General features: G+C 29.7%; 1 protein-coding gene across 1 annotated transcript; it reads left to right on the top strand.

Annotated features, from left to right (window-relative positions):
* The first annotated feature begins 1,565 nt into the window (after positions 1-1,565).
* On the top strand, positions 1,566-4,199 carry LOC115977942 (transcription factor RAX2-like). The gene is made up of 3 exons (XM_031099974.1): positions 1,566-1,875; positions 2,768-2,897; positions 3,224-4,199. Exons 1-3 carry the CDS (start codon positions 1,740-1,742, stop codon positions 3,753-3,755), a joined length of 798 nt encoding a protein of 265 aa, XP_030955834.1. The 5' UTR covers positions 1,566-1,739; the 3' UTR covers positions 3,756-4,199.
* The last annotated feature ends 9,422 nt before the right edge of the window (positions 4,200-13,621 follow it).

The following is a 13,621-nucleotide window of genomic DNA, read 5'->3' as shown; positions in this document are numbered from 1 at the left end:
AAAGTTGTAGTCCTAGCATTACTTTAGATTAAAACTAAAACAAGCCAAAAAGAACCTTAAGAAGGCACTTTTACCTCTAGTATTTCAACCACAAGCTTCTTCTTCTTCTTCTTTTTTCTTTTTTTATTATTATTATTATTATTTTTTTTTTATGATAAAACCACAAACTTCTTTGTAACGGGAATAAATGCTTGCCAATATAAAACATTTCTTTGTCACCATGAGTAGTTGTCAAAGTTTTCAACTGCCTTCAATAGAAAATAAAAGTTTTCAACTGCCCCCACTAAAAACTTACCTTTAATGTATATGAGCGGCTCCATAAAGTTTTGTCATTGCCATGCCATGGTTTTCACATTTTATTTTATTTATTTATGGACAATTTTATATCATGTGGATCAATTTGATGTTACCATATCCAGCAAAAAAAAAAAATTGATGTTACCATGTGATATACGGAGGCAAAGTTGAGATATATGAATAAGCGATCGTTTATCAAAAAATAATAATAATAATAATAAGCAATTGAATGAGTAAAGCAGCAAACCATTTTAAGATTTCTCAAACTAATCCACCCAAAATGAAAAAGGTTTAACATTGGCCAATAAACAGGGATATTGATCAAACACTGTAAATTTAAAATGGAACCCAAGAAAAAAAAGTTCATACAACATTCAAAATAAAGGTGTTGCGATTAAATGTCTAATTTGTAAGTTATAACAAAATGATTTCTTCCAAAAACCTAGTTGATTTATAATTCTTCCCATCCCCCCTCACTTGGACCTGCCACTTGATTTATTTTATTTTTTTGTCTCCATCCCATACACACCAATGGTTCAAATATACCGGATAATTTCATAGAATAATTCCATAATAACCCCCAATGTGTTAATTAGGAGCTAATTTTGAATATGATACGGTATATAAGAATTTGTGAAATTCAATTATTCATTATGTAATATTAATTTTAAAACAAGGAGATGTTGTACCAAAAGTTCTGTAACTTAACTAGCTGACACTTCTTGATATTTTTAATAGAAGTATTTAGGGTTAAAATTCTATTTCCCATTGCAACTATCAAATTATTGGGAAAAAAAAAAAGGGTGGGGGGTGATTATCTCTGCATAAAGTGGGAAAGGGAAAGTTAAGGTTCCTCTCTATTACACAATACTAAAGTACTGCAGGGGAGATGCTTTCCCACACAAACTTGAGTAATTGACAAGGTCAATGTTTTGTTGTGACCAGTGACCACCCCAGATCATGCTGCTATTGTACAAATTAGGACTGAGTCCATATGGTGGATATATCTTACTAATTATATGTATACCTAAGAAAAATCAGCTCAAATTATTTAAAACGTCCAATTTGCATGCTTTAATTTCACTAAAGTCATCATGATTTAAAGAAACTTAAACCCAAAAAACAATATAAAATTAAAATCAAACGGTTGTTAAAATTTAACAGATGGTATAATTGAGACTGGGTCTCTTTATCTTTAACAAACAAGAAATGGGCCCAACATGGTATATAAATAGAAACAAAATAATAATAATAATAATATTAAACGAAAACAAGGTCATACAAAGTCAAGCTATTTTGTGTGTCTCAAGCAACTTTATTAATAAACCCATCAACAGGAAAAGTTCTTGCCATTGCTTGATGCAAAGGGTAAGACACAGTTTCTGAGTTGTCCTCCCTCTGACTCTCTTGCTGTCGGCATTTAGGTTTTAGCTAGCTAAGCCATGGGAAGGGCTCCATGTTGTGACAAAGCTAATGTGAAGAAAGGGCCATGGTCTCCAGAAGAAGATGCAACTCTCAAGGGCTATCTTCAGAATTATGGCACTGGTGGAAATTGGATGACTTTGCCTACAAGAGCTGGTTTCTTTCTTGTTTTTCTCATTTTTTTACTTGTTTTTTTTCAGTTTTACAAGGTACCATTTGGCTAAAAGATGAAAAAAAAAAAAACATGAAATAAGTGGTCTTCTTTGTTTTTAGGCCATTTTGTTTGATAACCTTTCCATCAAATAATGACAATTCATTTACATGTTTTTCCTACCCAAAAGGTAGTCATTAATGAGCTTTTTTTTTTTTTCTTTTTTTTTTTGAGAAACCATTAATGAGCTTATATTTGGTTTTTCCTACTGAAGGCTTATATTCAACTTTGAAGTAGCATGATAAAAAATAAGGTTGTAATTAGTCATTGTTTTATATAGGAGTTCATATTCGTCAGTTCTATAGTTTTGCATCAAAAAGAAGATCAAGGAAGGATATTTTTGTATGCTTTTAAGCTAATTAATTCGTCCAATCCCAATTTCCTTAACTTTGAAGTAGCATGATAAAAAATAAGGTAATTAGTCATTGTATTATATAGGAGTTCATTATTTCTCATTTTTCAAAGCCTTTGACAGATATATATGCATGATAATTTTTATAAAATAATTACTTTTGCTCATAATTTCGTGTTTTTTTTGCCATTTCAATTCTCCTGTGCAATGAATTTCTTCAACAAAAAATTATATATATATATATATATATATATATATATAAATATAAAACCCCCTCGCATGAACCCTTTGAGTATACCGTGCAAAATTTCACTAATCCCTCCATTTTCATAGTGCAAGTAAAATATGATCTCATATCCATATTGTTTAAATGTGTTCCCAAACTAGAAAATTGCACCCAATATTAATTAATTTATCCAATGATATACCTAGATAAATTATTTGTATTTTAGTCCCAACTAGCTTACAAATCTTCACCATATCAGGCCTAAGGCGATGTGGCAAGAGTTGCCGTCTACGATGGCTCAATTATCTCAGGCCAGACATCAAGCATGGAGGTTTTACCGAAGAGGAAGACAACACTATCTGTACCCTCTATAGCCAAATGGGAAGTAGGCAAGTTTATCTACCCCTCCACATTTCCTTTTTCTTTTGGTGACCAATAATAAGTTCATAAACTATGTCAATTTATTGTATACACTATTTTTTTTTTTTGAAAGCATATACTTTTTTTTAATGTATTATACTTATATAATCTTAACGTTCATTTACTATGATTTTTTATTTTGAGTGCAACCTTCAACGTTCATTTATTAATACTAATATATAATATAATTAAGTAGATATAATACATTAGAAAATAACATAAAATAAAAGTGTCTGTCGTGGAATTTTATACACTGCTCTTAAGTTATTATCTTCTTACTTGACATGTTGGTTAGGTGGTCTTTCATTGCATCTCAACTACCTGGAAGAACAGACAATGAGGTCAAGAACCATTGGAATACCAAATTGAAGAAGAAGTTACTGACAAAAAACAATGAGAAAAGCCCTCCTAACAATCCAACTCTATATGGCTCAACACCAACAACATCACTGATTTGTGTCCCAAAAGCTGAAACTTATAGTTTTGGTATTTCAGCTTCACAATCTCAAAACCCCACCGATGTTATTCCTCGTCTATCCACTAAGTTTAATAGCTTAAGTTCGGATCCAATTCCACTATATTGCCCGGAACTCATCGATGTTTCAGAAGTTGGTGCAAGTTCAAAGAACAGTACTTATGCTGTTTCATTGTCTCAAGAAAGTTCATGCATTTCAAATTCCTCTTCAAATGGTTTGGTCACGAGTGTCCCAATGGCTGGAAATGTTGAGGTCGAAGATTCTAAGGCTTTAGTGGATTTCAGCTTTGGATCTCCTTATGGTCTAGGCAATAGCTTATATTTGGCTGATTTTACATATCCTGAATATTGAGCCACCAGGACTTGTTGAGGGTGTTATTATAGACCAGTACCAGTGAGAAAGCTGGAGCAACCTCAATTTGTCCTTAAAATGTAGGCAATTAAGATTTAAGACTAGTTTTAGCTAATATAAAGCTCAAAATCCGGGCAAGGAGAAAACGCCTTTTCATTGTAATTAAAGGCCATGTTTTAGGAACATGTAATGTAAATCAAATTTCAATTCAAGTAAGAGAGTATAATATTTAGACAGAGAGAGAGATAAATAAGTTAACAATGGTGCTTGTTTGTGTGAGGTTTCAATGACAATGTCATGGTGGGGTCTCGGAGATTTGGTTTATTTACTTTGTCTAAGAAAGGCAGGAGATGCCATCAGCATATATGTATGCTTGTTTCTTGCTGGCTAGTGATCACGAAAGTTGCATGGAGTTGTGTCTAATCCAAATCTCAAAGCTCAAAATGTCCCTATCAATCGGTAACAATAAAAGATTCTCTCCCCCCTTTTGCTTTATGATGATCCACATACTAGAGAAAGAGAGAGAAAGAGATCCTCTTACTGTTACAACTTACGAGTACATAATTATTGATATGTGCGTTTCAGTTAAATCAATTAATAAAATCTTTTATCATTGAATAAGAGATTTGGATTCAAACCTATTCATACCAAAACCTAATTGGTGTCTTTGCCTAATTATAAAACCAATCATCATAAAGTGGATGCTATTAGTGTAAATTCTTTTGTATTTACAGAAAAAAGAAAAGAAAAAGAATTGCCTATTTTTGAAATTCAAAAAACATTCCATGCATCGTATGAACATGCATGTCTTAAGGGGAAATATCAATTATCTTCTTCTACCAATACTGCAATTGTACTATGGTATTCAATGCGGAAATATCAATTGGAACACCGGTATAGGTATATGCTGGTCAGTAAAAAATTTAATATAATATATATATTTTTTTAGATTTTTGTTTAATCTAGATATAAAATTAGATAATTATGATGATAGTTAGTATTATAATTGTGTTTGAATATAAAATTATATATTTTAGTATTAGACATTTATATTGTGTTTGTATATAGAACTATATAATCTATCATTTAAAAAATATATAATGTAATAAGATTTTAATGAATATTTTAAATATATAGTAGAATTTAAATTTAATTAGGAAATATATTAGGTTAATGACATGTAAAATTGTAAGGCTTCAAAGCTTGTGTGACATGGTATTATGAGGTTGACTAAAAGTCAAACATATTTGATTTATAATATATTATAAATTAACTTGTAATGCATGAAAAAAGTTAATAAATTTCTTCATATATAGTATATATTCAATTAATAACTACTAATAAATAAAAAGTCAGATTAGAGAACTCTTATAAAACAATATTGCTAATTTAATTAATTTTTTTAAAAGAAAATATCAAACTTAATTTAATTACATTTTGTTTAGTGTTGGGTGCTTAACCCAATAGAATGGTGATTTCTAATGAGTTTAAATTGACATAGTTTAGTAATATTTATAACTCTAAAACCCAAATTATAATATATATATATATATATATATATATATATTACAATGATGTTGTGAAAAATTATGAAGTTTTGAAAACTCACAAGACAACATTAAAAATATTCAATAAAAAGTTTTTTTTTTTTTTTTTGAGAGAGTTTCAACTTATAACGTCTATTCTTGATTTATCCCTTTATCATCAAAAAAATACATCAATCGATTTTTGATGTAGACAGGAATTGAACCCTAGATCTTTTATTCAACCATCAGAGACTTTAACAATTAAGCTTAGGGATGGCAATGGGCGGGGCGGGTTCGAAGGATGGGGTCTTCGCCCTCGCCCTACATGGTTTTGTCTTACCCTATCCCCACCCCACCCCGCGTATGGGAAAAATTTTCTTTCCCCATCCCTGCCTCTTGAGGACCTGCGAAGCCCCGCCCCACCCCGTAATACTCTACTTCTTGTTAATTTGCTGGCAACTATTTCAATTGTTTTTAATAAAACTTGTTTCGTTAATAAAAATATACTTGAAATTAAAAATAAATTTATCCCATCAAATTAAACTAATTTTTAGCAAAAATTGAATAATATTATTAAAGTATTTAACAAGACAATATCACAACAAAAATAAAATTCTCATAATACAAAATCAATGATTCAATAGTATATAAATTTGCTTATAATAAAGACAAAAGAAAATATTAAAATTGGTACCTTATTTTCAGCCTTGCTAGAGAAAAAAAAGAAAGGTAGAAATCCTTATTGGGTAGAATAAAATAAGTTGATAATATATTTGTTTGAATAATAGGGTTTTAGGGTATAAATTTTTTACAATTTAATCATTATCAATGCAGGGCGGGGCGGATTGGGTCTCTAGGTATAACAATTTTGCCCCGCCCCTCCCTGCTTCGCCCCATGCGAGTTTTCCTTACCCCACAAAGATGGTAGGGCGGGGATGAGGCGAGATTTTAGCCCCGCATCATGAGGCGAGGCGGGGATGGGTCTAAAAAGTCTAAACCCATCCCCGCCTCGCCTCATGATGCGGGGCCAAAATCTCGCCTCATCCCTGCCCTACCATCTTTTTGGGGTAAGGAAAACTCGCATGGGGCGAAGCGGGGAGGGGCGGGGCAAAATTGTTATACCTAGACTTGAGCTAACTGAAACCCATATAAAAAATCATTCTTTATGTATTATTGTAGACACACATATATGGCAAGTCTACTTCACAATAATGTACAAAACTTAGATATAGTACTTAAGTGATGTTTCTTAGGTTCCCTTTTTAAAATTTGTACTTAACTAAAAATACACTTTCATTTTATGAGAAAAAAGTCACATGGCTGAATTTTTAAGAAGAAAACTTAAAAAACAACACCTAAGTATGTTACCTAAATTTTGCTCCTACAACAATTTCAATGCAGAGAAACTATTATTAAATGCATCCATGTGTCGTTCACAAATATTAAGAACATGCCATTCATATCTAGTAGCACTAGTTATAGCTGTTCATAAAAAATAAAAAATAAAAAAAAATAGGAATGGTTATAGCCAGATGCCTACGTTTAATGAATCGTATTCTTTTTTATCCTCTATTTCAAATGTTTAAAGAAATTTTTTGGAAAGGACAGCTCTATTTCAAGCTCTCTCACTGAAACTAACATTTTAACCAGCAAGAAAAGTTTATATATATAAATTTTGGCCTTAGGTATCAGGATTCAGGACCACAATAACCTTTTCCCTAGTCCGTGAACTTTCCTAATACATAAACAAGTTCATTATTGATTTCCTCGATATAAAACGTTAACACACTTTAGCATCAAAAAATTACATGGATAGTTTACTAATGCCAATTAACTAGCTATATATAAACCATGCCCCATGCTTTATTACTTGTTTGACTCATTGTCCTATATCTAAATTTGTATTCCATTAATTACTTCACAAGTGGTTGCTTAAAGAATCCAAAGCCAGAGTTGGATAGGACTCCTAATTGAGGAATACCTTAAATAGAATCAATGAGCTGGCCAGGCATTTTGTTTTCTCTTATGTTTGCATATTCACCTTTAAACTTGGCATCATAATGTCCTCTTTCCAGTTCTTTGTGGCATTACATGTGTATGAATATTCCTTCTTACCGACAACAACATCAACACAAAATAAGAAAACTTTATAGAGCACCCCGGTTCTCATACCCATGGTTTCTCTTCTTCATTAGAGGTATCAGAAAGACTAATTAAAGTACCTTTTATTATGTAGAAAGGAATAGGGGTTCAACATTCATAGGATTGTCAAGGAAGATTTACATGATGTCACATATTAGCTTACTATTAGTATTACATTCAACCACAGCGCACACTTAACGTGATGATTATTTCACAAGTACAAGTTCTTCTAGGTGGAAGAAGTTGGGAAAAATTAAGGTTTAAGTCTCTAAAAGGGAGCTTCACACACATATATATTTAAAATGTTTCCCTAATATGGGTCTCACTTAATAAAAAATTAGATAAATAAAACAAAAAGACACAAAAGTAACTTTACAGTTTATTTTAATATTTTTTTTCTCTCTATAAAGCTGGCCCCACAGCTTATAAAGCTGAAAAAAAATGACATAAAACCGCATAAAAAACAAAGAATTGCCAAAAAAAGGTCAAAAAAGTTGTTAACGGGCACCTTATAGAGCTCATTAACACAACCCATACTTAAATTCTGCTAGAATGAAATTTCTATTTCAAATAATAAATTTTATTAAAATACTGCCATCATATTAAAATTTTTAAATGAAGAAATATATATATACACACATGAAATCATAAAATTTGTTAAATGGAATACATGGGGGTTTGAATGAAAGAAAAAAAAACTTTCATTAAATCTGTTAAATCATACTTTCCTGAAATATGAATCATAAAATAAGAAAACTTTATAGGCACCCCGGTTCACATACCCATGGTTTCTCTTCCCCATGGTTTCTCTTCTTCATTAGAGGTATCAGAAAGACTAATTAAAGTACCTTTTATTATGTAGAAAGGAATAGGGGTTCAACATTCATAGGGTTGTCAAGGAAGATTTACATGATGTCAAATATTAGCTTACTATTAATATTACATTCAACCAATCACAGCATACTCTTGACGTAATGATTACTTCAGAAGTACAAGTTCTTGTAGGTTGAGAAAGAGTTGAGGTTCAAGTCTTTAGAAGGGAGTTTCACACACATATATATATATACTTAAAAGGTTTCTCTAATGTGGGTCTCACTTAATAAAAAATTTGATAAATAAAAGAAAAAGACATAAAAATAGCTTTACTATTTATTTTAATTTTTTTTTTCTCTCTATGAAGTTGGCCCCACAACTTATAAAGCTGGAAAAAAAATGACATGAAGCTACATAAAAGACAAAAAAACTACCAAAAAAAAGTTGTTAACGGGCACCTTATGGTGTCCATTAACACAACCATAAATTAGGCTAGAATGAAATTTCTATTTTAAATAATAATAATTTTTTTTTAAAATACTAACATCATATTAAAATTTTTAAATGAAGATATATATATATATATATATATATGAAATCATAAAATTTATTAAATGGAATACATGAGGGTTTGAATGAAAGAAAAAAAAAATACTTTCATTAAATTTGTTAAATCATACTTTCATGAAATATGAATCCCTTAAAGTGTTGAACTACAAAGTTATTCTCAAAAAAAAAAAAAAAACTACAAAGTTATTGGCATTGGGCCCAATTTTTTTATGCTCTAGTTATCAAAAGAAGGGAATAGGCCCCATGTTAGTCTACAAGTATGAATAAGTGAAAATTAATTACTGAAATCAATTGCAACTTTTATAAGTAAAACATGTTTTATACGGTGCAGTCAGCAGTGTACACATGGTGATTCCAAGATTCCTATAATATAGCATGGGTGAAAAAAAAAACAAAAAAAAAGCGAACCTTTAAACAATTCGTCAATAACTATTTTCTTCGATGGCTAAGATGGTACATCCCATTCAGCTTTGTTGTATATAACACACCTATTTCCAAGTCAATGAAAGTGACAATCTTTTAATAAAAGAGCAACTCGATAAACTTTGTTCTTAATTAACAATTAAATTTAGATCTTTTAACGTATGATTATTTGGTTTTATATTTTATTAAGCGAATTTCCAAGGATTTTTTTTTCCCGGCATATTCTTTTCCCTATTCATAAATGAATGAATATTCCTTATTATATGTGTTTATTAATTTGTAGGCATGATACATACTCAAGTTTTTATGCCAGACCAAAATATGGCCTTTGTCATCGAAATCCTTCAATAGATTGTACATTGTAACTGTAAGCATGTGTGTTTTTGGCATGCATGCTTGATGCTTCAATAGGACAATCTCGCATGCATGTATTTTTTTTTTTTCTTTCTTTTTTTGGCTAAATGAAATGGACAAGAGAACCAAGCATGACAATATTATTTGAACGTGACCATAATAACTCAATTCACTAAAAAAATCAATATTCAAAGAGGCTTTAGACAATAACATCTAGCATGTGTGAGGTTTCAAGTCATTGACTCTGATCCTATGTAGTAATGATAGCGAGAAAGAGAGAGACACGGGTGGTTGCACCTGGTTTCATGGGTGGATGGAATAATGATAGATAATAGCAAGAAAACACATGATTGTACGAAAATTTTCACTATATATATATATAGCTCTTGGTTGTTTTACTTAAAGTGAAATATAAAAAATAATTGCTTTTATCACATAAAATGGGCAGATTTCAGTAATTACTAATAGTATGCCCATATGATTTTGGTATTAATTAACATGTTTAAATGTAAACTAAAAAAATATTTCACAAATATCATCAAAATTGAATAATAAAATAGTTGATAAAAAAATTATCCTAAGTTATATGACAGATGCATAAAGTGTAAAATTGATTTTTTTTTTTTTTTTGGTTAAAAAAAAAAGGTGGTAACTGATTAAAATAAATAATTAAAAATTTTATTTTATTTTATTTCAAATTTTTAGTACTATAATTTCAATCGAAATATTAATTTAAAATTCTTGAAACCTTGGGAAGATAGTTTTACCTATAGTAGTATTAGCTTAAAAACTCTAAGAATTAATTGCACTTTTAATTATGGTATAGTTGCAATGTACCCTAAACTTTAAAATTGAGCTACTCCACTTTAGCTATTGATAATAAGAACTTTAGCCCTCCTTACTCCTAGGGAAAATGACCATTTGTCCCTAATTTACAAATTATGTAGTAAAATGCCCTTATTTTGAAACTATTTAGCAAAATGTTCCTATTTTTGAAACTAGATTTTAACAAAATCGAGTTACAGCTGAAACTCGACATTAGTAATGTCGAGTTCTATGCATATTTTGCCACTTAAATTTTTTTAAAAAATTAAATGAAACTCAATATTACTAATATCGAGTTCCACTTAAAAATATTCATATAACTCGATTTTGAGGATATCGAATTTTCCACATAACTCGATTTTGTTAAAATCGAGTTTAAAAAACACAAGTATTTTACTAAATAGTTTCAAAATAGAAGCATTTTGCTGTGTAATTTGTAAATTATAGGCAAATGCCCATTCCCCCCTAACTCCTATCGTCAGAATTTTCTTCCAATTTAAAGAGAAAGTAAAAAATAAAAAATAAAAAATTATTTAGTAGAAATTTGAATTTTTCGTAAAATTTGACAAAAATCCTAATGATAAAAGAGCAAAATGTTTATTATCAATAGTTATTTCGGGGGCATTTCTTAGCTTTGTAGTTTAGAGAGGATATTGCAACTGCTCTAGGGGGGGAGTGCAATTTGTGTTATTTTAATATATTTATAATCCACAATTTGTGTTATTTTAATATATTTATAATGCCCTTTTGTTAGTTAAGAATAAAAATAAAAAAATCTTTATGTTAAATAAGAAAGGTAAATGAACAATTTAAGTGACATAATATGAAAAGAATAATAACAATGAAGAAATAAAAGGTACCCAATAGGCATAACCGCACAGTTATTCACATATTGAATAACTTTTATTAGTGGGTTCCAGACTTCTAGTTAGCTTAATTAATAAAGTCTCTGATGGTTAAATAAGAGATCTAGAGTTTAATCTCCGTCTACACCAAATACCGATTAGTGTTTTGGTTTGATAATAAAGAGTTATCAACAATAATGAACACCATAGGTTGAAACTCTCTAAAAAAAAAAACTTTTATTATATACATATATTGCTTTGTATGACCAATATTTGTTAAATACCACATTACCATGGCATTGCACAGGACATTTAATTCAAATACTATGCTGCTCACAATTCTCCTACTCGATTAGTTGAATATAATGTATCATAAAATGTCTTCAAATATGATCCTTTTAAAAAAAATTAATACTTAATAGACATTTATTTGAAAAGTCAATATAGGATCTGTTTGGATACTGCTTATTTGCTGAAAACTGAAAATCTATTGCTGAAAACACTATAGTAAAATATTTTTAAAAAGGCAAAACACTATTCATGTGTTTTTGCGCTTTGACTGGTCCATGAACAGTGCCATGGGACTAGTAAAAAAAATGCAAACGTGAACGTGGGGCTAGAAACGTGCTTTCCAAACACACACATAATGCCTTAAAATATGATCTTTTTTTAAAAAAAATTAATACTTAATAAACATTTATTTGAAAAGTCGGTAGTCTTTTTTATTTGAAAGACAATATATTAAACAATGTTCTCTTAAAAAATTAGATTTTCTAGACATGAGAGAGTAGGACTAGAATAGTATAATTTTAACAGTGACTGATTACAAGAAGCCACCATTGAGCAAATTCTAATTAATTTAAGTTCTTCCTTACAAATTCTTTAATTTATCCTTATATAATATATATATATATATATGATTGGATTCAAGTTACACCTGATGTAATTCTAAACAATGTTACATCACCAAATAACTTATTATTGAATTCATATTTTGATAATCAAACCGTTGAATTACATGTTCTATATGTTTTTAATATGCATGCCAATTTTCATGCCAATCGGATTATCTTTCGATTCACAAACTCATTTTTTATGCATTATTTTATACTACAAAGACTTGAATTTAAACTATTAATTGATGATATGGTTATTAATCTTGATTATCTTGAAATTTTGTAAGCATAGAAAATATACGAAGATAATGTAATATATTGATGGATTTGTCAAAATTTGCGTCCAATTAAAAAATATTAAGTGATATAACATTACTTAAAGTTACACCAAGTATAACCCGAACCCAATTCATATATATATATATATATATATACAGACACACACATCAATTATCTCAAACTTTCTTGTATATCGCAGTTAGCCGCTACTTAAAAAAGTAAAATTTCGATACTAACTATGGAACTTAATAGGAGCACTTGAGTATATTGCCGAGTGCTGACAATAAGTTATAAGAGGACTTAATCCAAATGAGATTGAAGTGATTGGTGGAGCGGGGGTGGTAGATACTAAAGACGAGAGTAATCAAAGAGAACAAAATTGAAAGGGGGCCTTCAGAACAAGTACCAGAGATGTTCTAAATGACAAACACCAGACTTAATTGACAATGCTATTTTTTTTCTTTTTTTTTAAAGTAAATTTTGAACTCAATGAGATGAAAACGGTATATTTAAAGTTGCTCATATGTTGAGCAATCGAAACTCTGCGAATTTCTATCTTGTATTATAAAAAATAAAATAAAATAAAAACTCTGCGAATTTATTATGATTTGCGACCATTTGGAATTAGTTGATTTTTGAACTTTCAAAAATGGAATTATTTGAGAACACTTTACCTTAAAAAATGAAGTTCTTTCTTTAAATAATAATAAATAAATAAATAATAAAAAACTAAAATACACTTTTGACCTTTAAAGTTTAGGGCTGTTTTTATTTTAACCATTTACATTTCAAAATTTTTAAGTTAGTCCTCATTGTTTGAAGCTGTTTTTATATTGGCGCTACCGTCATCCATTTCTGTTTATAATATAATCGTTAAGCAGCCTTCATATTTAACTATTTCATGCAATATCAGCTCTAAAATGTTATGGATTGCAGACATTTCATTGCTATTTGAAGAAAAACTTATTACTCCATAGTTAGATTACTAACAAAAATGGACTGTATGGCTATTAACAAAAATGAATTTAACATTAAGGGCTAAAATGAAAATTTTGACACGTAGAATACCAAAATATAAACAATCCCAAACTTTAAGGGTCAAAACTCAAAAGTGTACTTTAATCTTAATAAGCCAAAACAAAGACTACATGGAATAATTAAAAAAAGGGGGGGGGGGGGGGGGGGACCAAACC

The sequence above is a fragment of the Quercus lobata genome, chromosome 2 (assembly GCF_001633185.2).
Source record: "Quercus lobata isolate SW786 chromosome 2, ValleyOak3.0 Primary Assembly, whole genome shotgun sequence".
Taxonomy (NCBI): Eukaryota; Viridiplantae; Streptophyta; class Magnoliopsida; order Fagales; family Fagaceae; genus Quercus; species Quercus lobata.
Note: the sequence above shows the minus strand (reverse complement) of the source record. Positions and strands in the feature narration are given on the sequence as shown.